Raw genomic sequence first — 27,506 nt, forward strand, 5'->3', positions numbered from 1 at the left:
TGATGGACACAGGACTGATGGGGAAAGGGGAGAGCATGAAGGTGGGTGTACTTAGTTCTGCCTGGTCCATGAACCACACCTTGACCTAGGCAATCCTTTGCCAATGCCTGTATTCCTAGCAACACTCGCACAACTTCAATGACAGATACCTCACCACCTCTCTAGGCTCTTTTCCTTTAGAGAGCTCTATATAAGGGAAAGTTCTTCATTTTATGGAGTCAGGAGTCTTTCCTTGAAGGATTCAGGAGAGGTGGATTTGTAGATGAGGAGGCATCTGGTGCTATGAGGACCTAGTCTTTGCCCTTGGCTTCCATCATAGTGCTATCCCCACCGCGGCTGACTCTCACCCTGGGTTCTGAGCTTCTCTAGGGTGTGACCTGTATCCGTTTGCTGGTCTAGCCCTGGATTCTGGCTCAGGGCCTTGCCTAGAGCTGGAACTTGTAGCATGTGCTTTGGGTAAAGGAAGGTGGGAAAGAGCATGACTGGCTCCCTGGGAAAGGGCTCTGTTCCCCACCAGCCCGCCACAGGACTGGGGCCAGAGCGAGGCTCTCACCTGAACTTATCCATTGCCCAGGTGGTGTGGATCACAGCCACGCTGCCTTACTTCGTGCTGTTCGTGCTCCTGGTCCATGGCGTCACACTGCCCGGAGCCTCCAACGGCATCAATGCCTACCTGCACATCGACTTCTACCGCTTGAAAGAGGCCACGGTCAGTGCTCAGTGACCACCAAGCCTTGGGCCAGGCTTGTGGGAGGGTTTTCAGGAGAAGGTGATGATGGAAAATCTGGTCCCAGCTCTGCCACAAATGTGCAGTGTAGCCTTGGACAGGATCCTTCCCTGTCTGAGGTGCAGCTTCCCCATCTGACCAATGAGGATTTGCACCTGACAGTCTCCATAAGCCCACCCATGTCTGGAGGCCTGGGATTCTGTGGTTCCATCTGGTGGTCTTCACAGACTACTCTTTTTGAGGAGAGAAATTCCCTGTGAAGCGGACATGATGTCCTGGGACCTTGCTCTTGTCCTGTGCCCACAGCTCGCTAGCCCACCCCAGCCATCCCCTGCCCTCTTTCTACTCTCGGATCCCCAAACTTGGTCTTTGCCACCATCCTGTGATGTCAGCACAAGGATAGTCTTAGCCACCAAGGAGGCCCTGCCAACTCTCTTCCCCAACACCCTCATCCAACCACTCCCCCTGTCCAGAGGCCCAAACTCTGGTGAAAGTGGGTGAATTTGGTAGTGGAGTCCAGTGCAGAGGAGTGAGGGTGAGAGCAGAGACAATCACAGAGGTACTCAGTACCTTGAGCATCTTCAGATAACTGCTGAGATTACTTCCAGCCTCCTCTTGCAGGGTCCCTCAGTGAGAACACCTCAACATGCTATCTTACAATTCTCCAGGGTTTCTTTATTTGAACCCATAATAATCCTGGCAGGCCCCAGCAGCACAGGATGAAGAGGGATGCATCCCAATATACATCTCCATAGTTGTAATGCTCCAACACACTGCAATGTTATAGACCAGTAACCAAGAGAAAACCTATTTTCATAGTAGCAGCCAGAAAGATAACAGAGCATAAGACATGAATCAGCCTTGTAAATTGCAAAATAAGTCAGACTTCTATTTGTTCTGTGACTGTTTATGCCAAACCTTTCAGATGTGTAGAAGCTAAGCCCTCAGTGCAGTCTCAAGGAGCAGGTCTGTCTTCCCCCGTCAGATCATGCTGCCCTCTGTTTGCACAGCTGGGGAAGCCTGGACTAACACCAGTCGGGGGACGACAGACATCTCCGAAATCTGAATTGCAAGGCTGGGCGCAGTGGCTCACGCCTGTAATCCCAGCACATTGGGAGGCTGAGGCGGGTGGATCACTTGAGGTCAGGAGTTCAAGACCAGCCTGGCCAACATGGGGAAACCCCGTCTCTACTAAAAATACAAAAATTAGCAGGGCATGGTGGCACGCACTTGTAATCCCAGCTACTCAGGATGCTTGAACCCAGGGGGTGGAGGTTGCAGTGAGCCAAGATCATGCCACTGCACTCCAGCCTGGGTGACAGAGTGAGACCCTGCTTAAAAAAAAAAATCTGAATTGCAGCTCTTAGTCTGAGTGGGTGAGGTATAATTATCCCCATTATACAGATGAGGAAACAGACAGAGAGAAGTGAACTTGACCAGGGCTAGAACATGAGGCAGAGAAGTTGGAAAGGAATTCAGATCTTCAGGCCTCCAGCCATGTGCTTTTATCACCCAACAGATGGAATAAGTAAGCCCCATTGGCCCCCAAGGAGTCACCATTGTCTATGGCTTGTAGAAGCCTACTAGGAATGGTCCTCGCTTTCTGAAAGTGCCATCTCCGTAACTCCTAAGATGGCCATAACCCTCTGTTCTTGCCCCATTCACACTCTAGCCTAGAACTTTTCATTTTGTTAACTTTCTTTGAAAATCAGGGCATGAATTTGAGTGAATGAGTTCCTACAGGGTGAGCTCACTCACGACTACCCAAGGCTGGGGGATGCTAGAGAGGCCCAGCCTCTCTCTGCAGTTGTTTTGTACAGGATGCAGGGTAGGGAGTTGCCAGGGCTGCCCTTCTCTGGTTCAGATCATGTTTCCTCTGGTCTCAGAGCATCCCCAGGGTTTCTCAGCCCTTCCAGAGCAGTGAGGTGTTGCAGTGGTGTAGGAAGCAGAGGCTGATGGCTTTTGTCTGCTGGTTTCAGGTATGGATTGATGCCGCAACTCAGATATTTTTTTCCTTGGGGGCTGGATTTGGAGTGTTGATTGCATTTGCCAGTTACAACAAATTTGACAACAACTGTTACAGGTAAGATTCTTCTCAGAATTCCGAGAAGCTCTAAATCCTGGGGATTGACTCTTGTGGGGATGGTAGAGAGGGCTCTGGTCTGAAAGCCAACTCTCCCTGAGCAAGCCAAATTTTCTTCCTGTGAACATCCTGAGCATTCTACAAACTGCAACATGGCCTCTGAGGGTCCTGATGACCACATTTCATTTCAGGATGCCTCTCAAACAAATGTGAGGTGTGGAACTGGGAAAATTGAGGTTACCAGCACTGAGAGATGGGTAGTTATGACAGAGGAGAACTGTGAAGATTTCAGTATGGACTCTGTCCATCAGATGCCCAGGCAGGGGTGGAATATCCCAGCTGCTGAGGGCCTAGCAGGGTCAGAGGTGAGACTACAGGGGAGACTGAGACCCAGAAGACCATGGTCTAGCTCAGTTCAGGAAGCACTCAATGCTACCTCCTGCTGGCCCAGTGCTGTGGGGACTTCAGGCACAGGCACAAATTTGGGTCCACTTCCATTACACTCCATCCAAGGCTTAAGGCAGAATCACAGTGTCTTTGGTACATGACAGAGTCCAGTGAATTCATACCAGCGGTACAGGCTATAGGGAGGTAAGGAAATGGGGTGATCAGCCCCCTGATAGAAGACAAGCCAGTGCATGGAGGTGAATTTGAGATGAGCCTTGGAGGATAGTTAGGATTATGCTAGGCAGACGTGGAGTGGACATGCTGTCCTGCACTGGGGGAGAAGGGGGACAACACAGGCAAATGCAAGAAAGTGGTTTGTCTATGGACCAATTTATGGTTTGTTCAGAGTACACCTTGGGAGTCATGGAAGGTAAATATATAAGGAAGGTTGGGTCTTCTTAGCAAAGCTCTTGAATGACAGGATGAGGAGTTGGGAGGCACTGGGGAGCAGCCATGGAAGGTTTGTTGAAGGAGGCTGGTGACTCAATTCCCTGGCAGGAATAGACTCTGGTATCAGGCTGTTGCATCTGTAAGCAGTTAGCCTACTTCCTGCACCAGTGATGGTGAGGCCCCGTATCCATGTGGCAGCAGGAGCAGCTGAAGGGGGGATGGCCTTTGAGGCGGGGGCCAGGCTGCAGGTCTATAGCCAGTCCAGCAGTCAAAGCACAGGGTTGAGGATGTCAAGGAACTTGACCTCACTGTGCTTCTTCCCCCAGGGATGCCCTGCTGACCAGCAGCATCAACTGCATCACCAGCTTTGTCTCTGGGTTCGCCATCTTCTCCATCCTTGGTTACATGGCCCATGAACACAAGGTCAACATTGAGGATGTGGCCACAGAAGGTGGGTGGGCAGCCCACCTGGGCCCCAGCCCACTGAGGAGGGAGCTGAGAAGCTCACCTTATTCTTGGCTGCATGGCTCTTCTGTGGCTGTAGGACCACTAGGCTGTCCATGGAGGTGTCCAAACCACCCATGTGATTGACTTTCCCTTGAGGTTATTAGTGGGAATTCCAGGCAGTCACAGGCCCCATGCATGTAGCAGAACCTTCCTCTGAGTCAGGGTGGAAGGAACGGATTTTGGAATGTCCTCTCTGTACCAGCCCTTGGCTAAGCTACTTGACATACCTCCACTTAGTTCTCACAAGGCTGCCAGGTGAGTGTCAATAGACTCACTTTACAAATGGGAAGACTGAGACCCAAGCTAAATACATTGTCCGGCATCACCCATCTAGTGAGCAATTGTGCAATAGTATTCGCACCCCAATCAATCCAGCTCTGGAGCTTGTGTCCTTCCCTGCAGCTTCCCATATCCTTATGGCCACAAAGAAGCTGAGACCTGGGGAAGGGCTACCTCTAATGCACTCCGAGGATCCCAAGCTTTTGTGAGTAAGAGTGGATCCCTTATAGAGTATAGGAGGTGGGGTTTGCAGCATGTAGCCTGTAGCTGTCCAGGCAGGGAACTGCTCTCCAGACTGGCTGTTGGGGGTCAACCTCTCTGATGCACAGGTGAGCTTTAAGTTCATGCTGACTTCATCTGTTATCTCTAGACCTGTGTTCTGTCCGCCCACACATGACCGAACAGTTGGGCCCCCAGATACTCCCCTATCATGTGCAGCTCAGACCAATGGTTTCAGCCATTGATGAGGTCCTTGATGTTTCTTACAGGAGCTGGCTTAGTGTTCATCCTGTATCCAGAGGCCATTTCTACCCTGTCTGGATCTACATTCTGGGCTGTTGTGTTTTTCGTCATGCTCCTGGCGCTGGGCCTTGACAGCTCAGTGAGTGACCCTGCTCAGGATACTTATCCCCCATCCCACTGGGCCTGACCCCCTTCCCCAACACACAGTGCTGGGCCTGAAGTTCCCACTATTCAAACACCAGGTTAACAGTTGTTTCCAGAAGGCCCTATTTAAATGCAGACAAAAAAAGTGAGTCCTCACTCAAAAAGATAAGACTTAGGCCAAAGCCAAGAATCATAGGAACCCCTTTGACATCTTGGAAATCCAAATAAGAAGAGACTTCAGATAAGCCAGCCCCACACTGTCCTCTTGCAGGCAGGGAAATGATTCAGAGGCAACACAGATAGAATCTTGTTCTCTAAACAAGCATTTTCTCATTATATTTTATTATCAATAATCAACAGGCCAGGCATGGTGGCTCACGCCTATGATCCCAGGGCTGTGGAAGGCCGAGGTGGGAGGATTGCTTGAGGCCAGGATGTCAAGACCAGACTGGACAACATAGAGAGACCCCCCATCTCTATAAAAAATTAAAAAAATTAGCTGAGCATGGTGTCGTATGCCTGTAGCCCTAGCTACTCTGGAGGCTGAGGTGGGAGGATCACATGAGCCCAGAATTTGGAGGCTGCAGTGAGCTGTGATTATACCACTGCACTTCAACCTGCGTAGAGTGAGACCTGGTTTCTAAAAAACACCTCAAAACCCAAACAAACAAACAAAAACATTTTGAACCCAGTAGTTTCTTACACCCTTTTTATTTTATCCAAATGTAAGATTGGATTTACTGATGTCTTTTTAAATCTATGTCTACCCTTAGTACCTCATGCCTGGACGTTTGCAAAAAATCTTATGGAAGGGCTGGCACTTGGTTTCCCTCCCACTGCCTTTTGCTTTCAATCAGCAGATGTGCCAGGAGCAGGGTGTTGAGAAGGATTTTGAGGCTGTTTCTGGGCTTATAATGAAGAATACTGATTTTGATTAACAGTGTCTGCCAAGAGGAGGGGAGAGGAGAGGAGAGTGGTAGCTTGCATGCTTCTTGTCTGCCCTCACATTGTCCTCATAAGGAAGCAATCTGCCCATAGCAGTGGGATATGAGACCCTTTCAGACTCTAATAGTCTGGAGTTTGAAGTGACCACTTTGCTTGATCATTAGAAAGGCAGCCAAAAATCCTTATCAAAAACTGCTGCCTGAAGTTCCCATCACCAGAAGCGCTTCTGCAGGAGTTGTTTCCAGAGACATTTATTGACATGTAAACGTATGACATGGGTTTTGGTGTTTTACTGCTTTCACTCCACTATCAGCTTATCTGTACCCACTCAGGCTGAGTGGCAGCAGACAGGTGGCTGCTGAGTAGGGGAGACAGGCGTTGACTTAACCCTCACCCTCTCCCACATAGTTTCTGAGTTCTGAGTTTGCCTGAGAACAAGACAGAAATGGGACGAGAGGATGGGGAAGGCAGGACGTGCTGATTTCTCGAGACAGGCAAGGTAGCCTACATGAGTCTTGGGCTGCAGGAGGCCCTAGGAACCCTGGGGCCTGAGACTGAGGTCCAGGGAGACCGTAATTCCTGCACCTCACCCCTCCTGGTTCCCTCCAGATGGGAGGCATGGAGGCTATCATCACGGGCCTGGCAGACGACTTCCAGGTCCTGAAGCGACACCGGAAACTGTTCACATTTGGCGTCACCTTCAGCACCTTCCTTCTCGCCCTGTTCTGCATAACCAAGGTGAGTAGGGGCTGGGCTCTGGGTCACCTGGGGGCCTCTGAGGCTGCATTTCAATAAAGTCAAACATTTCTAGCCTTAGAACTGGGGCTGAGCTCAGGGAGAACAATGCAGGATCCAGCATCCTCAATTCAGCGGCCTGACCCACTAGGGTTAGGCCCAGTAGTCTTCTTCCATCTCTGATGCTGAGGATTCCATTCAGCCCTGTTAATTGCTTATTGACTTGAGGGGCAGCAAAAGTCCCTTTGGAACCCATCTAACTCTTTATTGGCTGAAACTGAGGTGACTGTAACGTCAATACAACAGCACCACAACCCTATGCCCTGGGTTTTCAAATAGGGCTCCGAGCAAGTGGGACAGGGGGCAGGTAAGAGTTGACAGACAGAACAATCAGTTCCCACATTTGACCAAAGAGGGCCTCTTGGCTTCTTCTCTCCCCGCACCAGGGTGGAATTTATGTGGTGACCCTCCTGGACACCTTTGCTGCGGGCACCTCCATCCTTTTTGCTGTCCTCATGGAAGCCATCGGAGTTTCCTGGTTTTATGGTATGTGAGTGTGTGGAAAAGCCTCAGCTCCCAGTCCTCCTAGAATCCTGCACCTGGAGGTGCAGAGAGGCCTTCCATTTCCAGGACAGCCACCTAAAATTCCAGAGTCCAGCAAGTCACTTATTGGGAACAAATCTCAATCCTCGGCTCATCTTTGGATGAACCTGCCCTTAACAGGAGGCTGCAAAGGCCCCTGAGCATCAACTCCTAAAAGAGGAACCCTTAGGAAAATGCTGACCCCCAAGTCATATAATTCATCCTACCAGGGGGTTGCCAGATTTAGCAAACACAACACAGGTTGCCTAGTTAAATCTGAATTTCAGATAAATAACAAATAATTATTTAGTATAAGTATAGCTCAAATATTGTATCGGACATACTTACACTAATTTTTTTCATTATTTATGTGAAATTCAAACTTAACTGGGTATCTTGTATTTTTTCTGGCAAACTTATTCTGGAACGGAACTGAGATAATATTTTACAAACCTTAAATGTGTTAATTGTTTGTTTTTCCCCCCAAGTGTCACACCAACATGTTAGTCCTGTTCTCACTCTGCTGCCACTCAGAAAGAGATTCATTGGAAGAGTCTGGGCCCTCCTATCAGACTGAAGTCAGGGAATGTGCTGTATGCATAGTTGTTGTTATTTTCAGAGCAAGAGCAACCAAGAGGAAAGAGCTGGGCTTTGGAGTCAGGCCAACTGGCTCTGGAATTTGGGGCAAATCCCCTCACCTCTTTGAGCCCAGGTTTCCCTCTGACAGGTGAATTGGTGTGGCACATGAAAGGCGATACTGTCCTAGAGTTTGTCCTCTCCCTCATTCTGCATTACAAAGTGCCCATCCCCGAGTCTCCCGAGTTCCAGAGTGTCAGCATCTTGCCTCACTGCCCTGCTCTCCACCTGGGGCCAGAACCTCATGGGAGGACCTGGCCCTGGCTGTCATGGGGGCCATGGTAACAGGCCTGCCCTGTGTGTGCACAGGAGTGGACAGGTTCAGCAACGACATCCAGCAGATGATGGGATTCAGGCCGGGTCTATACTGGAGACTGTGCTGGAAGTTCGTCAGTCCTGCCTTCCTCCTGGTGTGTAGTGTCTGCAGGGAAGCCCTGCATGTGGGGAGGGGGCTGTGTCCAGGATGGAGCTGGGTGACGATATTTGCTTCTTAGGGGAGGAGGCTCTGGGATCCAGAGGCCCTGGTCATGCAGAGGGGTCACTTGGGATGCTTGGCCCTGTGGATAACGTGGTAGACATCCACCTTACTAGGGGGGTCTCCAGCTGGGGCCAGGTCCCCTGGGGCTGTTATGCCTTCTCCAAAGTCACCTTCTGCTCTTCCTCTTTTCTTGCTCCCTGTCATATCTGCCTCCTTTTGATTATCACTTGCTTCTTGAATTCTTTCTTATTTCTCCATCTCTTTCTCTTTTTCCCTCCTTCCTTATTTCCTCCCTTTGCTGTGATGCTCACTGCTCTTCATTTCTCTCCCACCTTTCTTCCACTTCCTTCTCTCTTTCCTTTCTTGTCTCTCTTCTGTCCTGTCTTCCTTTCTCTCCCTTCCCTGCCCATCTCTAGTTCGTGGTTGTTGTCAGCATCATCAACTTCAAGCCACTCACCTACGACGACTACATCTTCCCGCCCTGGGCCAACTGGGTGGGGTGGGGCATCGCCCTGTCCTCCATGGTCCTGGTGCCCATCTACGTCATCTATAAGTTCCTCAGCACGCAGGGCTCTCTTTGGGAGGTGAGCTCTGGTCATCCCCAGGGGAACAGGGTGGGAGGGGGCTGAGGGGGAAGACGGGAGGACTGTCATTCCTGTTGGGGTGGGGGAAGGGAGACAGAAGGACACAGACACTAGTGTCAAACGGACCCACCTCATTGGCCAGGTTATTTTCCCCCATGAGTCTCAGTTTCCACATCTGTATCTTGAGGATAATATTACATACCCCAAAACAAAAAGGAAGTAGTTAGCACAGTGTCTGGCATGCAGGAGGTGTTCAGTACATGTTACTTGGGGGTGAGCTCAGCCCTGGAGTTCACTAAGGATTGATTAGACAGACTGCCTGAACCCAGCTCACTCTCATGCCTCTGTCTAAGCTTTGTCATTTCCCAAGATGTCCCAGCTCTCCCCATCAAAGCCACTGTGATCTGCTCCTTCTGGTTTTCACCTGCCTGTTTCCAGAACCTAATAATCTGGTCAGCCTAAACCAGAGATTTCTGAACTATATTTTCTTTCTATGCATTCTGCATATATGTCAATATTTATACATATGTATATATGTACATGTGTATGTATATACATATATATATACACACACACACACATTTATATAAATATTTAGGAAACTGCCCTTTATTCTGAAATTGTCATTCCTATTTGATTAAAATACCCTTTCTTTCATAAACTAATAGTGATAATCTTTTCCTCATATCCTTACTTTACAAAACAAAGATGATTTCATTCCTTCATTCCTTTATCCACTCACTTGGAAGGTATTTATTGGGACGCAGATATTTGCTGGGCAGTATTCGAAGCACTAGACAAAAATTCCTGCCCTTATGGAGTTCACATTCTAATGAAGGGCAGGAAAACAAAATGAGGATGGAAGGCATCCTTGGGAGCCACGCGGAAACTCAAGGAAGGGAGTGCCAGACAGACAGTCCCCACCCTCATTCTTTGTGATATGTTTCCTGTCTGTGAAATCGCTAAGTCTGGGGACCTCTTGTTCTGGGTCACTGGGAGGATCAGTGTTCAGTGACCTCATTCTAGACATGGGAACTGGGACCTGAGCCTTCTATTCTCCACACTTTGGGAGTAGAGAGGCTTCCCGCTATCAGTGATCAACTGTTGGTTCAGAACACATGGCTTGAGACCCCACAAGTGCCTCCACTGCAGGAGGGCTTCCTTGATTCCCTGCAGGGCCAGAGGCTTCCTTCCACACTCTCCCTGCTGCACTTTCTCCATTCTGGGTCTAAGACGATGTGTGTGTTTGTTCATTACCAGTCCCTTACATGGGCGGTAAGCTCCCCCAAAGTAGAGACTGCGTGGGTCTCCTTCAAGTCTGGATCCACAGGCCTAGACCCATGTCTGACCACAGTAGGCAGCTCAAGAAACAGTGGCTGGATGAATGACTCGATGGACCAGCTCCACAAACAAGGCTGGAGGTGTCTTGTACAGACCCCGAATGCTATCCATGTGGGGCTGCAGGATCAAATAGCAGGTGGCCCTCATCTGGGGGTGCAGCCAGGCTGCCAGAAGGGTGTCCCTGGGCCAAGCTGAGGCCTCCCTCCTCCCCTCCTCTTCCTTTCAGAGACTGGCCTATGGCATCACGCCAGAGAACGAGCACCACCTGGTGGCTCAGAGGGACGTCAGACAATTCCAGGTGGGTGCAGCCTAGACCCCTGGGGTGGAGATCACAAGGGCAGGCCCTGGCTGTTCCCTGCTGTGCACTAACCAAGGCTGGACCTCACAGCCAGAAAACCCAGAAACCCAGTGTGAGCTGCCTTTTCCCCTTGGAAACATCGGGATGGGGGACAGGGAGGCTCCCCGCGAGCCCGTGGCCTCAGGCTTGCCGTGTGACTTTGAGGAGGTTCTGCTGCCCTTTCTGGGCCTCTGTGACAATTAGGGAATCAACTTGCATGTTCCCTGAGGTCCGTGAAGGAAGGGGGTGTTTTTCTGCCTCCTCTCTACCTCCTGCTGCCCCCGCCAGCTGGCCCTTGCTCCTTTCGGTCCCCACCATGTCATCAAGTCCTCGCCATCTTTCTCTGCAGTTGCAACATTGGCTGGCCATCTGAGCCTGCCTGGAGGAGGAGGAGGAACCCCCATGCCAATGTCCAGGTCACAAGCTTCCGCTTCGTTCCCACCCCGGACACCATCTTGGGATTCCTCCCCTGGAAGTTGTCCTTTCTGATCCTCTCTTCTTTTCCCAATTACAAATGATTTCGTGACTGTAGTTTTTGTTCACCTTCTGTGCATCTGGCCTGGGGGCTGTTAGCTCAGAGGAGAGGAGCAAACAGGAAAATGACTTCTGTTCTGTCCCCGTTGTTTTGAGGGAAGTCTCTCCCACTTTGGGATCCTGCCGAAGCTGGGTTCATGAGGTCGGAAACCCCCACCACATTTGCTTAGACTTTGGGCACAGAAGTTCTTAGTCCACCAAATCAGAGAGAGGATGGGCTTTTGATCAGATACCCCCCAAAAAAAAACAAAAACAAAAGCAAAAATCAAACAAAATCTGGCTGAGTTTAGTGGGGTGGTTGGGGAAGGTACATAGACCCTCCTCTTGCCCACCCTAGACAGCCCTCTCATGTCTGAGCCTCAGCCTGGGAGTTAGATTTATTTGTCCCTAAAATGAAGTCAGTGGATAGATGCTTTAAGGGATTTTGAGTAGAAACATTCATAGTTAATTTTCACTCTGGCCAATCTGAGCTTGATGTGTGTGTTCTGGAACATTCCTCCAGCTTTTGGTGGTCAGATGGCCCAGAGCTATGGGGTCCAGAAGGAAGAGGGTAAATGAACCATAGTGAGCAGGTTCTAGGAGGTACCTACATCAGACAAGCTGTGGAGGCCACGTGGCAAGCCACATCTACTGAGGCTTCATGCTGCTCTTGCTCTGAAAGACACGGAGCCCAGAAACCCATCTGCACTTCCTGAGACCTGCCTAGGGAAACGGGGGCAGGGACCAAGTGAGGCCGCATATGTGTCTTCACCGTGCTGTCCTCACAAGGCCAGGTGGGTGCCCAAAGGGAGCCTGACAGGCTGTTGTGTTAATTTATTGTTCTTGGACACCTGCACAGCCTCCCTCTGGGAATCCCACCTGGAGTGGACCGGGGGTCTTGAGAAATGCAGAGTTGGCTGCAAAAACTCTCATGCACTAGATGTGGCACCTTGGAGGCAGAGTGAGACGAGCAGCCCAGAAATACTCTCTCAAGTGGAGGGGAGAATTTCGAGAGTGGATGGGACAGTTTGGTGGTTTCAGAGAATGTCTAGGTTTCTACTTGGATCGACTTCTGATACAAACTTGCACTTGGTGCCCTCTGGTGGTGGTTAGTTTTAGTTCCGTAAGAGAAATGATTCCTAGTTTGCTAAATTGTTGGCATCTTTGCGAGGGGTTTCTGTTTATGGTTAGAGTCTCTTACACCCTTGTTGGAGAGATTCTTATTCTGACTGTGGGAGCTTGGGAAAAAATAAAGAAGCCGCTGCACTCGAACTTCAAGAAGGTGCTTTGCCTCAAATTGGGGTGTCATTGAGCCTGGTGGTTCCTGCATGAAGAGGATTATGAGGGGACCAGGGTGGGGTAGGGAGATGGTTTTGTCTCCCAGGGTCCTGAGGTTTCCTTGCTGGGTCGGGGTCCTCAGGTCATTCTATAGAGAAAAGAGGGAAAATCGGGAGACTTTGAATCTTTCCGTATAAAAACATCAGCTGAATGCCTGAGACAGCCCAGGTGGCAGGTGTCTTGGAGCCCTGTGAACAGTGAGGCTTAAGAATGGAGGAGAACAATCAGGTCGGGGTCTGGGCCCCATTAGTAACTTTGAATCCTCCCATAAAAGGTAACTTCTTCCTAGGTGTTACCATTTTTCTTTTCTTTTCTTTTCTTTTTTTTTTTTTTGTAATAAAGCACTTTTATGCACATTACCTGCCATCTGCCCGGTGAGGACTGCAGGGCTATAGCTTCTATCTCCCCATTTCCCAGGTGAGAAAACCAAGGCCTAGCATTTTAGTCACTCTTGCTCAAGGTTTTTTAGCAACTAAGAGATCGAGTTGGACCTTCAATTCACATCCCCTGTCTCTCAGCCCAGATTATTTTGAAATTCCCTGCACAATATGGTTCACCCCACCCAGGGCTGTCATTTTTAAAAGACTCATTCAAACAGCAAAGGAAAATTTCTTAGCAAAAGAACAATGTGTTGGAGGACGGGAAGGGGCTAGAGAATGCAATTTATTTTCCTCTAGCTGGTTTCCAGAGAGGAAATTATTTAGCTGCTCTCTTTTGATGAAAATAATCACTCTTTGGAACAGTTGGATGTGAAAAGCTGAGTCTACTTGGTTGAAATGTCAGCAAAGCCTTGTGCATTAGAGCAGGGGCATGCTTCCGAGAGAGCCTGCCGTTTCCTCTTTGCCATCTGCATGTGGCCCCTTCTGCCTCCAGACATTTGTCCTGGGGTGAATCGGAGATGTGGTGCTAGCTGAACCAACACCAAACCAACGCAATGGTGCTGCCTTGCAGCGGAAGTTGGCTCCTGAATCTGGAGTGGGAACCTGGCTCCAAGCCTGGGTGCCCTGGGAGGGTGGGTGGTACCAGAAAGCCCTTGGGAGTTCTCGGGGAGGCGCTTGGAGACCATTTGGGTTTACATTTCCACCCACATGTAATGGAGAGAGAGTATGGTCTTTATGTTAAGTCGTCTTTGACTTCCTTTTTGTAGCTTGTTTTTAATAGCAGAGGTCACCCAGGACAAGGGTGCTGTGTACTGTATATGACACTTGACACTTTTGATATTTTGTCAGGTTTTTAAAGAATTATTATTTTTCATGAAATGTAAAATATCAGTTTGAGAACATCACATTTACATCTACTCAATGTCTAGTTATTTAGCACCCACCTTTTAGCCTTCATTCTAGATGAAAACGAGACAAGGGAGAAGGAGAGCTACCAACTCTTGCCAGATATCCTGCTGAACAGAAATCCCCGAAGCTGCCTTAATTCTCAAAGGGAGTTACCGCTCAGATGGGAGCCAGCTCCTGCTATATGATCTGTTTTCCAGCCTCACTAATGTGAGACTGAAGCATTCTTACCAAAGAAATCATTTCTTAGTAAAGAAGCCCATTGAACTCACTTTATTTGTTTATTTCCTTCGAAAGCCACAGAAGAGAGAAAAACAGAGAAGGTGTGTAGTGTGGCGGAAAAAGCACAGCATATAGTTTTACAGACTTGGGTCTGCAGCTGACTAGCTGGGTGGCCTGGGGATAGTGGCTTCATCTATTGGGGCTTCAAGATTCTTTGTCTTTAAAATCAGGGGTTATATCAGATCATCAAAGTTCCCATTCCATTAAAGAAAACCCTGCATATATCCATAATGATGCTCTCTTGTTAAATTTACAATGAAGGAAACACATCACTTAACTGTAAGAATTTTCCAAAATGAACTGATGACCAGTAATCTCTCTATCAGAGAAATGTCAGATTTCTAGCCTCCAGAACTTTGATTTTTCTGAACATTCAATAGTTTCTCTTTCTCAGATATTTTTCAACTGATGCCAGAAACACTTGGTATTTGTTTTTAATCCAACCCTTTTGTTTTGAGGCTTTGGAGGGTAACACGTTGTCATACCCTGTGAGTCCCAGGATCCACAGCTCTGCCGTGGTCTCAGAAGCCACTGAAACATTGGTGAATGTGATGTCACTTTTGGGGTGCCTGCCCTCATCCCTCTGTCTCTCTGCTTCCGTGTAAATAAAGACTGTTTCAGTTGTGTCCTCTCTGTGTCATGGACTGTTCCAATGTCATGCAGATTTCTGTGTATGATTTGGATTTATTTTAAAAGTTGTTCTCCTCATGGAATGTAAGTGTACAGAATAATAAAGAATGTTTCCTGGGCTATGTATCTGGTAGTAGAGTTCTGAATGCTTTCTTCCATGAAGGTGGAATGCTACAAATTATGTAAGGGAGGTGGGTGTGTCTATGATCAGCTTCCAACTAGTAAAGAAGAGCGTCTGGTCATAGTGACCCACCTTTGAACCAAATAACTCTTTTTATAACCTATGGAAAAGGAGATTGGAAGGAGTTAAATCTGTAATCTTAGCTTTGAGATTAACATATATTTTTAAATAGAAAGAGGGCACCAAGTGATACCAGGTTTAGTTTAGTTTAGTTTTCATTTCTAAGGCTGAGCTTCAAGGAGCTCAGAACCTCCTGTTGGATTGAATTAAATACACAATTTGGTGCGTGTGTGAATTTTTCTGGGGAGAGGGATACATTCATATTTAGACCCTTAGAAGATCTAAGTCTTTGTTTGGGGAAGATGTAAACTGAGTATTGTCATTGTTTGGAGAAGATGTGAACTTATAGGTAATTATTTTTAATGCAAGCCAGCAAGCAGATAGTGATACCAATATAAAAGAGGTGTTGTCAAATAACTGTTCAGTCAATGTCTTCAAATATCTAAAGGCTGTCAGAGAGTGTGTGGTGGGCCCAAGTGCTGAAATGGTGCCAATGGTAGGAAGTCCAGGAAGACAGCTTGCAAGATTCGACCAGAACAGAGAATGGGCTGTTGCTGGAAGTGGTAACTCCAACTCTGGAGATATGCAAGCAGATAGCAGGCAGTGTCTCCTGGGGATGCAATGTCAGGTGGAATTTGGGGGAGGGAGGTTGAACAACTTCTAAGATTCCTTCCATTTGGAGTCCCTAGCGTTGTTTTTTTTCTTTTTTCTTTTTTTCTTTTTTTCTTTTTTTTTTTTGACAGTCATAAGCCAGCCTTGTACAGCAGCACTGGGAGATGCAAATACATTCATGTCATGGACCCTGGGGTAGGAGTGGTTTGGCCTCACAAATTAGAGTTGGGCAGATATCCCAGAGAGGCTATTATCATTCTGATCATTTTGTTTCAACCTAGAATTGGAGTTGGGCTTTATTATAGTGAATCAAACAGAAGGCAGCTGCACTTCTGGCATTCCCTTGTGCCTGACGAGATCTGGTAAGCAGTGGTCCTGTGGGAGGAGGGGAGGGAGGCTGGTCCAGAGAGGGAAAGGGCAGCTGTTTTGTGGGGGTGATGGAGAATCTGGTGGTCCAGGCTTCCACCCTGTCCCCTAGGCTGGCAACACAGTAGGAGAAGTCGGAGGAGCACAGATAAGCCTCACCTTAGGCACTTGGTGGGCTTCTGAATTTTCCCTAATTTAATTGCACCCCATCCTACTTCTGGAGATTGGATAGCTTCATTTTTGTCTCCTCCCCAAAGGCACCGATACACATAGTCTCTATCTGGGGCTCAATTTGTTCCTCTGTACAGTGGATCGGGAGTGGTCAGAACTAAGTGTTCATGAATGGGTTTCAAAATTTTTCAGAATCTTCTGAGATTAAATTCAAGCTTTCGTTTGAATGAATTTGTGCTCAATTTTGGGGAAAGAGGATCCATACATTCATCAAATTTTCAAATATTTAAAATCCACAAGTATATATTACTTCTGGGGGCCTCTCTCTTCTGATGATACATGGCATCGGTCTCTGCCCTTCACCCTAAACTAAATAAGGAAGACAATAGATCTTATTTCTGAATCTCAGTCACCCTGCATTATGTTGACTTTGTTTTTTTGTCTGTTTGTTTCTGAGACAGGGTCTCACTCTGTCACCCAGGCTGGAGTGCAGTGGTGAGATGACAGCTCACAGCAGTCTTGACCTCCTGGGCTCAAAGTGATCCTCCCACCTCAGCTTCCTGAGTAGATGGGATTACAAGTGCATGCCACCACAGTTGGCAAATTTTATTTTTGGTAGAAACAGTGACTCGCTAGATTGCCCAGGCTGGTCTCAAACTCCTGACCTCAAGCAAACCTCCTGCCTTAGCTTCCTGAGTAGCTGGGATTACAGGTGTGGGCCACTGGGCCTGGCTTGACTTTTCATATCAATCATCCCACAGCAAATACCTCATTTTATCCCCTGACAATGAGCCTGCAAGATAGGCAGCAACAGGAATACCGTGCCCACTGGACAGATGAGACAACTGAGGCTGGAGCTAAGAAGTGACCCGCCTAAGGTCATGCAGCTACCGAAGGGCAAAGTCAGGTCCCCTCATGCCTGGGTCAATGCTCTTCACATTATATTCACTGCCCTATGGAAATAAGGTAGAGTGGGGACCAGACAAGTCCTGATGGGTACCACAGAACTGTGGGAAGAGACTGCAGGGCTATAAGGACTTGGTCACCTAACAGGAGCTTGTTGCAGGAGACTGGGAACATTGCTTCGTCACACAGTCTCAAACAGGACTGGAGGGATCAATGCTGTTAGGGATCAATGCTCTGGAAAGTTCTGGCCCCCCAGTGTCCACTTGAGACCAACTCCTCTGACGTGATGATTGAGTCATGTTGGAAAAGTCATTGCTAAGCCTTGGCTCTCCCAGCTGTGAAATGAGAATGTTGGATCGGGTGATTCTCTAAAGTCCTTTCTGTTTCTGACTCTATGAGATACACTCAGGGAGCTGGCATGAAGTTGATGGGCTAATTCATATGAAGATGTAAATGGCTACTTTGTCAGGCAGACAGTGACAGATAAAGGTGGGAGTTGCTGCCTTTTATTCATCCTATAAGTTTAGTGCAGGGCTTGGTAAACTATTTCTGTAAAGGTCTCTGTCGCTACTTCTCAGCTGCTGTTGTAGCATGAAAGTAACCTTATTTATAAGTATCAGATGGTGGGTTGGATTTGGCCTGAGGTCTCTGGTTTGCAGACCTCTGGTTAGGTGGAAAGAGTGAAGGGTCTGGAGTTGGACTAGACCTGGGTTTGAGTTTCAGCTTTACCACTGACTGCTGTGAAATCTTGTACAAGTTGTGTAAAACTCCGAAGGCTTTCTTTTTTCTGAAGAGTGAGAATAAGATTCCCACAAGTGAGTTTTCAGGAAGGTGAAACAAAGTGATGTACACTTAGAGCAACTCTCTGGGGCTGCAGTATCTGGATTCAAGCCCTGGTTCCATCACTTCACAGTGTGAATCCCTGGGCAAGCCACATAACTTCCCTTTGCCTCCGTTTATCATCGATAAATGGGAAAGACAGTAGTGACCCCTGCTAGGGTCATGGGGAGAATTAAATGTTAATACTGTATTCAGAATAGTAGCACCTACGCAGTTTATCGTTTTGTATATTTGGTTCATGTCAGCTATAGGATGAATGTATATTTCCTCCTCTCATCACCTCTGCCCATTTCAAAGGCATCCCAGCTACCACTGTGTTTTCATGAAGCCAAATCAGTGTCTGTTTCATCGTCCTCTTGGATCCCCTCCTTAGGATGGTGCCTTCCTTAGGATGATGTCCTTGAATTTGGGTCTGGGTAGCCAAATCCAAGTTTCCCTGGGCCTGAATGCATGCAACCACCTGGGCAGGAAGTTCAAGCTTCTGGAAATCCCAGGCTCCACAGACCTTGCCTCCTGCAGGACCCGGCTTCCCTGTAAGCCATCAGCTGTCAGCCCCCATTAGACCACTGGCATGGGAGATATTACTCTAGGCTGGCTCTAGTCTTGGCTATGACCTGGAAAGGGAGGAGACAAGAGGCAGACTCCTCAAAGAGCTGACAATTGTCTGGGTCCTGGTGTCCTGCTTATCAGCTACCGGCTCTGCCAGCCTCAGGCCTGGGGAAAGCTGGGCCGGGTCAGACTAGCAGGGCATGAGGGTAAGGGTTGGGCTGCAGTACATCAAGGAGGACCACCCTGTCCCCAGAGAAGGCCCAGCAAGGGTCACAGCCTGGAATGCCCAGGAGCCACAAAGCCACCATCTCTGCAGCAGAGGATAGTTGTTAGGTGGGGAGTACTCCACACACCCCTGCAGCTTCAGGCTGCAATCCAGACCCCAGCCCAGGAGGGGCAGACAAGGAGTCAGAAGAAGAGAGGCCTAACACAGCAGTAGCGCCTGGTCACAGTCAGCCCAGCAACAGGGCACCTGCCTGCCATCCACCTCGAGCCATTCCCAGGACCCTGCTAAACCTCTTTTCTTGCACCACGGCAACCAAACTGCCTCCTTGTAGTCGCCTTTGACCCCTGACCCACATCTGCAGTCACTTGGTGGTAACAATCCCCTATCATGGGGAGAAGGGACAGGGTAGGGCTGGCATTCGAGGCATACCCACTCACATAAGGAGAGCATTGCAGCTCTGGCCTGTCAAATGGACTGCAGAGCCAAACCAGGGAGTATCAGAGACAAGATTAGAGGATCTGGGCTCCACAGTTACATTTGTGGAGCCCTTGCCATTGAGTTTTGGAATTGGAAGGACAGCACAGCACAAAGAGTGTATGGCTTCATTAAAACAGCTGAGAGTATGAGGCCACATCCCGGCCACACAAGCCCTGGAGTTCCAGGAAGACCAAGGCTTTAGGAGCATCAGCACCTTGGACAAGGCCAATTGGCTGATCTGCCTTTAATTAGCAAACAGGTTGGTTTACCTTGTGTCAGTTACTATTCTGAGCGCTTTACAAATATCAGTCACTGAACCCTCCTAATGATTCCATGAGATGGCATGATTATTCGCATTTATAAATGGGCGAAACTGAGACAAAAAGAGATGAAATAACTAGTTGTTGGAACTGGGATTTGAACCCGGTGAGCCTGGCTCCAGTCTGTGTCTTAACCATTGATCTGCCCTCTTCCCTGGTTCCCGGCCACATGGGCATAACACGGTCAGGCTGGTGTGGACATGAGTCTTCCTCTACTTCCATCCCTTCTTCAATTGCAAATGCATACTACTAAATAAATATCTTAACTTATGTGTATACATATATAAGTTGTACATATATATGTAATTTAACACACATATGTGTTATACACATATATACCTATTTTTAACAAAAATATGTAAATGTAAATATATATGTGTGTGTGTATATCTATATCTATATATCCATATATATAGATATTTAAGTGCCTACAATGTGATAGGAAGCAAACAACTTGCTCTAGATCACATAGTAAGAAGGAATTCAGTTTGGACAGAGGCTCCCTGTCTCCTAGGAAAAGTACCTATCCTGGCTTTCTCCAGAAACCCCCCAATCCTATACTCTCTGGTTCTTTATGCCAAATACAGGTTTAGTCTGGGCTCACTAGCCAAAAGCAAAAAGATTAGGCACATATATGTTAGGATGCAAGTGACTGCATCTAACAGAAATGTAACTATAATTTCTTCATAAGTGGGGTTTTCTTATCCTCTTGTAACAAACAGGCAATAGGTCAGGGAGAAGATGAGCAGGAAGAAGATGGAGAAGTAACTTTGGCCCTAGAGAAGGACTTCAACAGGGGCCCCTGCCTGGATGTGTCCAGAAGCCCCAGATGGCTCTGGCGCTGCTTTAAAAAGTAATAAAAAAATTGGATGCCTTCCAGCTTCTTGTTCCACTATCCATAGCATGTGGTGCTCATCCTCATGGAGAAAAGATGGTGGAGCCACCTGCAGATGCCTTGCCCACCTTTCAGGCAGGAGGAAGGGGGAGGGAGAGAAAAGGTAAAGGCAGAAGACAGTTGAGTCATTTCTTGTCATGCTGGAGGAGCGTGGCTTCCCTGGAACCCCTCCACAGTCTGCCTACACCCCATTGGCCAAATCTGTGCAACACAGGACCCGTGACTATAAGAAAGTCTGGAGAAGTAAGAACTTTTGCTGGGTACGTTGCTGCCTGAACAGAATCGTGGTTCTCTTAGGGAGAGGATGGGAAGGACATTGAGGAGATGCTGATCACTGCCTCCCTCTCTGCAGCTTCCTCACCCCAGGTTCCCTCATCTGCTGAGAACAAGAGGGTCCCTGTGGAAAGCACCCTGGACAGAAAGGCCACAGATAAGGGCATCTATGTTCTATGGTCTGATATTAGTTACTCCCTTGGGCTCAAGTTGTTGGGACTCAGGACTCAGGTCTTGCAGGAGGAAGACAGACAGACCTGGGGTTGGCATTCACAGAGGCACCACTGAGCTGGCAGGTAGATATGTCCATTGAGCAGAGTATTTCTGCCCATTCTACGTTCCCTCTCCCCTTCCCTGGCCTGACAGGTGCGTTAGCAACAACGGAGGGAGATTTCTAATTGATAATATGAGCACTATGACCACCAGGTGGCACCAACACACACTTCTGCTGCTAAGCAGAGGCTGAACCCAGACCCTTCTCAGAGCCTGTCTGAATCCTCAACACTCTCTGGAACCAGGAGAGTGAAAAGCAGTTCTGAATGAATGAAAAGATCCATTTTGGTTTGTTACTATCATTTCTTGGTTGCACTCATTCGTTCATTCATTTATTCATTGATCAGAATCATACACAGTCCCACTATGTTCCAGGAAAGAACAATAGAAAACAGAGAAGGAATAGTCCTGCCCAGGAGGAGCTCTCAGTCTAATGGGGAGAGGGATTGTGTGTTGATAAGGAAACATTTATTCAGCACCCATTGCATGCTCATGGAAAGCCCTTTAGTGGCTCCTCATTTCCTTCAAGGTAAATTCAAGTCCTCAGCCTCCCTGTCTTCATCTCACCCCACCTCTCTGCACCATCACCCTACACTAGCTGACATCATCCAAGCACACCCTATCTCCCTGAGCTCAGCCATGGGCTCTTCCCCCTCTTTCCTCTCTCTGAACCTGGATAACTTCTGATTGTCACTCAAGATATCAGACCCTAAAAAATGCCTTTCCTAACCTATCCATCACCGCATTTGCCACATTTATTGAAATGATCTTTCAGGAGACCAGCAACTTTTCAGACAGGAGGCAATAACTGCTTATTCATATTTGTATGCCTGGTGCTTAGACAAGGATCTAGCACATGTAAGCTTTAAGGGAATGGTTGGGTTTATAGAGATGAATGAGACAAGGCCATCTCATAACCTAGCAGAGAAATCATGCACAGAGCCCCATGTGGGGAGATCAGAGAGGGCTCCCCATAGCAGGTGGTGCTAGAGTTGCGTCTTAGGGAAATTCCAGGTCATGAGAATAGCGAAAGTGGCAGCACAGAGGCATGACTCAGTAGCAGAGAGTACAAGATCTGCAGAAATCTGCAGGGTCCAAGCAGAGGGGCTGTAGAGGAGCATAAAATTCAGAATATGAGAGACATCCTGTGCTGAGATAAGGCAGTGGAACTTTTTCCAGAAGGCAAAAGGGAGCCAAGGGTTTTAGATGGGTGGAATGATATAATCATAATTGGGTGTAGATGGTGTATTAGTGAACGATTGTGGTGTAACAAACTACCCCCAAACTTATAAAGACAACCACGTATTTAACTTGTAAATCTGTGGCCCATCTAGGAAGTTCTGCAGATACTGACCAAGCTCCGCATCTTGATTGGGTTTCTTCATGTGTCTGTAGCTGGCAGGCCAGTTGGAAACTGGCTGGTCTTAGATCGCCTCCCCTGGGATGTTTTCCTTCCATGCAGTGTCTCATTCCCCAGGGAAATCATGTGGGTTGAAGGGAGTGAGTGGACATGAGTAAGGCCTCTTAAAGCCTTGGCTGAGAACTGGCACACCTTCACGTCTGCCATATATTATTTTGAAACCACATGCAAAAGCTGGTATATAGAGAGGTGAAAACAATTGTGGCCATTCAGATGGCTCACTCTGCCTCTGTAGTGGGAAGAGTAGTGATAGAGAGACCAATTAGGAATCTTACACCAGCTCAGGTGGGAAACAAAGGGTGGGTTTAAAACAAAGATTTTATTTTTTTAAGTTCAAATTTAACTTTTAATTGACATATAGTATTAGGTTCTTTCAAATGTAATTGCAGTTTTTGTACTGTTGAAATGTGCCATTTGATACTGGAATATGTCCTTAAATAAATGTGGTTATGCTATACATGATTTTAATGCACATATCTTCCTTTATTTTTTTGCTAATGACTTATTACTTGCTGTTTATTTCATATTTATTTTAGGCCATGGAAATAATGTTAGACAAAAAGCAAATTTGACTGATTTTTTTTAGCTGAAAATGGGTCGTAAAGCAGTGGAGACAACTCACAACATCAACAACACATTTGGCTCAGGAACTGCTAATGAACATACAGTGCAGTGGTGGTTCAAGAAGTTTTGCAAAGGAGACATGAGCCTTGAAGACCAGGAGTGTATTGACCAGCCATCAGAAGTTAACACTGACCAATTGAGAACAATCGTCGAAGCTGATCCTCTTACAGCTACAGGAGAAGTTGCTGAAGAACTCAACTTGACCATTCTACGATCATTCAGCATTTGATGCAAATTGGAAAGGTGAAAAACCTCAATAAGTGGGTTCTTAATGAGCTGAGCAAAAATAAAAAAAAGTATTTTTGAAGTGCCATCTTCTCTTATTCTATGCAACAACAATGAACCATTTCTCAATTGGATTGTGACATGTGATGAAAAGTGGATTTTATATGGCAACTGGCGACAACTAGGTCAGTGGTTGGACTTAGAAGAAGCTCCAAAGCACTTCACAAAGCCAAACTTGCACCAAAAAACAAAAGGTCATGGTCACTGTTTGGTGATCTGCTGCCAGTCTGATCCACTACCGTTTTCTGAATCCCAGTGAAACCATTATATCTGAGAAGTATGCTCAGCAAATCGATGAGATGCACTGAAAATTGCAATGCCTGCGACCAGCATTGGTCAAAAGAAACGGTCCAATTCTCCACAACAACCAACTGCACATCACACAACCAACACTTCAAAAGTTGAATGAATTGGGCTATGAAGTTTTGCCTCAACCGCCATATTTACCTGACCTCTAGCCAACTGTCTACCATTTCTTCAAGGATCTTGACAACTTTTTGCAGAGAAAATGCTTCCACAACCAGCAGGATGCAGAAAATACTTTCCAAGAGTTCATCGAATCCCGAAGCACGGATTTTTATGCTACAGGAATAAACAAACTTATTTCTCATTGGCAAAAATGTATTAATTGTAATGGTTTTTATTTTGATTAATAAATGTGTTTGAGCCTAGTTATAATGATTTAAAATTCACAATCCAAAACCACAATTACTTTTGCACCAATCTATTAATTGTACGTATTTATGGGGGCACGTAGTGATGTTTCACTACACATAATGTACAGTGATCAGATCAGGGTAATTAGAATAGCTATCATCTCAAACATTTAATATTTCTTTGTGTTGGGAATATTCAGTATTCTCCTTCTAGCTATTTGGAACTTCATAGTACATTATTGTTAACTATAATCATCCTAAAGTGCTACAGAACATTAGAATGTATTCCTCTTATTTAACTGTAATTTTGTCTCCCTTAACAAATTTCTCACTATCTTTGCCTTTCCCTACCCTTCCCAGCCTCGAGCATCCTGTGTTCTAGTTTTTTCTTTTGTGAGATCAACTTTTTAAAGCTTCTCAATATGAGTGAGAACAAGCTTTGTTTGACTTTATGTTCCTAAAACAAAGGTTTTAATAAAACAATACAAAAGGTTGGGCAGGCCAAAGGTACCCCAACATTAAAGGCCCCCAAAGAAGTCTGATCTATTTACCCTAAAAGCCAGAAAGGAAATATTACAATGAGAAACCCAACCAAAAATTGCTTGGGGCTGTGATTAGGCAGGTTAATCAACTGACAAAAGGGCCAAGGTCCTTTTGCTAAACACCTTGCTGGAAACCCAAGCTTTGTGCATAAGAGTGGGTGAAATGGTCAGGAGTTGGAGAAGAGAAACTCCAGGGCTCCTTGATACCAAAGCCCCCATGTGCTGTGGTGAAGCCCCGATGTGGGCTATATACAGAATTGTATACAGGATATACAATTGTAAAGGCTGATAGGATTATGAAAGTTGGAATATTTGAACAGGCTTTATGTAAGAAAGCAGTGTCTCCTTTGCCTGAGTGTTTTGTGGGAATGGATATTGTCTGGCTGGAGAACACTTCCCTTACCTAGTATTATAAAACTGAAATCTGTTGATATAGTCCTAATGGAGACTACAGTTAGGAATATAAGAGTTGAGGGAATTAAGGTGAACATTTGGATGAAAACTAACATGTTTGGGCAGGCTTTATGTGAAGTGCTTGCATCTCCTTTACATGGTTGTATTGTGAGAATAGACATTGTATCTGACTGGGGAATGTTTCCCCTACCTAGTACTGTAAAACCAGAAGGCATATATATCCAACCTCCAAGCAATATTAATTGAACACACTAAATGAGAACCAGTAAGATTGTCTGAGCCCAGACAGTGTAGACTAGAAGCTGGAGCACTGGTAGGAACAAATTCTCAGTGTGATAGCCCTGGCGGGGGTGGGGTGGGGGTGGGGGGACATAAACCAGGACTTATGGCAAGAGCCTGTGAGTGCCTCCCAGTGATGAACACTGGGACTTTGAACTAGAGAATTTCCACCTAAGGGTCATTTATTACCTTGTGATTGGACATTAATTGAAGCTACCTCAGTGACTGAAGGACATAAAATGATCTTAAATTCTGAAATACCCATGATATCTTGGGTGATGTCAGAGAAACACTCTACTGGGGTTAGGGGGAAGGCAGTGTTCAGAGGTATTCCATGAAAATGAGTTCAGTTGAAATAGAATTCAATGGAAATTGTTTATACAGGATCATGCTATCTGGGAGTGCAAGGAGGAGACACTCACAAAGAGAGAGACTCTTTCACCCTAGGACTGATTCCAGAGCTGTGTGAGGAGCTTCTGAATTTTATTAGTTGTACAGTGCCTTATAACCCATTCTTAACTGAGCACTAAGAGCTGCTTGTTCTGTGGACAGCAATTCCAAGGTGAACGAACATCCTGTTTGGAAGGCTACTACTTCGTTTGAAGAAGGCAAAAACAGATCAGCTCAATGGGTTGAACTGCATGCTGTTTACCTAGCATGATGGAAGAATTGAACAGTGGGAAAAGCCCCCATGTTGGGGCCAGTGGCCTGGCCACACACTCAGGCAAGAAGGCAATGGAAACCTGGCCTAGTAAAAGGATGCTCATATGGGGCACGGTCTATGGGAATTTGAGGGGTGCATTAAAGTAGCACATGTCAATGCCCTTCAGAAGAATCCCTTTCCAGATTTGAAAGGTAGTTGGAATTGGCAAATAGATGTCCTTGTGTGCTTGCTTAAGGTGGCCACCTGGCTCCATGAAATGAACGGACACTGGGGTAGAGCAGTAATGCAGCTGGAATGAATCTAGGCATATTCCTTTTGCATCCTCTGAGGCACAAAATGCCAATAAGAACTGCCCTGTTTGCCAGCAGGAGACAGAGATTCCAGAGGGCTATGCGGCAGACCCTGGTGGGAAGGCCCTAAACATAGCTGGCAAGTGAGACTGATGGTGGTAGCCCTGGCCTGGGGGGGGCTAAAAAGGGGTCTTGACCAGAATAGATGCTGTCTCTAGACTGGGCTTTTCTTACCTGGGTGGAAGATGCAAATACTCAGAATGCCATAAAAGAACTGGAATAGAAGATGTTGCACCAATTTGGATGGCAGAGTCACATTTCCTCAGGCCAAGAAATACACAATATAGTCTATAATGTCCAACAATGGGCAGAGAGATCTCCTCCTCAGAATAATAGTTTGATAGAAAATTGGAACAGACAACTAAAACATTGGTTGTCTGAAATGGAGGGAGATAAAGGCATGAAGGGCTGGCTTGCACACCTTCACAAGTATGTGCTCACATTCAGCAGGAGGAGATGAAGGAGTGCCCCCACTAGATAGATTCCTCTGTTTTCCTGGTGGATCTGAGAAGGAGGAGTTGGGGAGAATGCTGGTGTGACTATGCAATTCTTAGTAGGCAAAGAATATGCTGATATTATGACTGTATTTTTTTTTTATCTTCTTCACACTATATCAACTTTTTTTTCTTTTTCCTACCTGATGCAGCCCCTAGGACCAGGGCTGATTCCAGCAACAACAAAAAAAAGTGTAAATTCCTAAGGGCCCGATGGGGTGGGTTGTGCTCTGATCCCATCTGTAAAAATTGGGGTTCTTAGTAAATGCATTTATATTTTACCAGGTGGTAGAAACACCCCACTAGTTCTGCACCTGTGTAACTTTACCCTATCTGAATGGGAGTGGAACAAGGAGGGAGGCACTTGCTAGACCAGCATTGCTGCCTGCAATCTGGACCAGCACAGTGGACAAAACTAATGTACCTTCCAAAAGTTGGAAAGTTTAGGCAAAAATGAGGAGAAGGAGGAAGAGTAGTCCTTTGCTGAGGGCAAAGGAATGAATAAATGGGTTGTGTAATGAGGGAAATCCAGTACATATTAACATCTCAAAAGAGGCTCAGAGCAAGTGATGATATTGTCTCTTAGCTCAATTATACAGATGCCTAAAAGGCTAAAGCTGTGTGTTTGCAGAGTCCAGTCTTGCTTTTGGAACCCAACAAGATCTCTCCAAAAAGGCTACCAACCCAAGTGGTCTCTCCCTGGGAGACATTTTCATACAATACAGTGATGAAGTGAGACTAATTATTAATGATGGAATGGGATTCTAGTAATGTGCCAGTATTTTTTTGAGTTCTATATTGTTTGCTATAAAGGGTCTCTGGCCAGAATGGCCCAAAGGGATGGGCTATGACATCATAAGAAATACATATTAGGGCCCTGGCCTCAGCCAGGGACCCCTGCAG

The 27,506-nt window shown here is 46.7% G+C and overlaps 1 protein-coding gene across 2 annotated transcripts in view; it reads left to right on the forward strand.

Moving 5' to 3' along the window:
* SLC6A2 (solute carrier family 6 member 2) overlaps positions 1-14,852 on the forward strand; it is a 49,769-nt gene extending 34,917 nt beyond the window's left edge. The window contains exons 6-15 of one of the 2 annotated variants that reach the window (XM_032155951.2): positions 575-709; positions 2,707-2,810; positions 3,974-4,098; positions 4,922-5,034; positions 6,594-6,722; positions 7,166-7,265; positions 8,247-8,347; positions 8,832-8,999; positions 10,567-10,638; positions 11,027-14,852. In XM_032155951.2, the coding sequence (XP_032011842.1) occupies positions 575-709; positions 2,707-2,810; positions 3,974-4,098; positions 4,922-5,034; positions 6,594-6,722; positions 7,166-7,265; positions 8,247-8,347; positions 8,832-8,999; positions 10,567-10,638; positions 11,027-11,050 (1,071 nt within the window). In that variant the 3' untranslated portion in view covers positions 11,051-14,852. The remainder of the gene's footprint in view (positions 1-574; positions 710-2,706; positions 2,811-3,973; positions 4,099-4,921; positions 5,035-6,593; positions 6,723-7,165; positions 7,266-8,246; positions 8,348-8,831; positions 9,000-10,566; positions 10,639-11,026) is intronic. The other variant, XM_032155950.2, reaches the window with a different exon arrangement.
* Positions 14,853-27,506: the final 12,654 nt, after the last annotated feature.

Source organism: Hylobates moloch, unplaced genomic scaffold (assembly GCF_009828535.3).
Source record: "Hylobates moloch isolate HMO894 unplaced genomic scaffold, HMol_V3 SCAFFOLD_6, whole genome shotgun sequence".
Lineage (NCBI taxonomy): Eukaryota > Metazoa > Chordata > Mammalia > Primates > Hylobatidae > Hylobates > Hylobates moloch.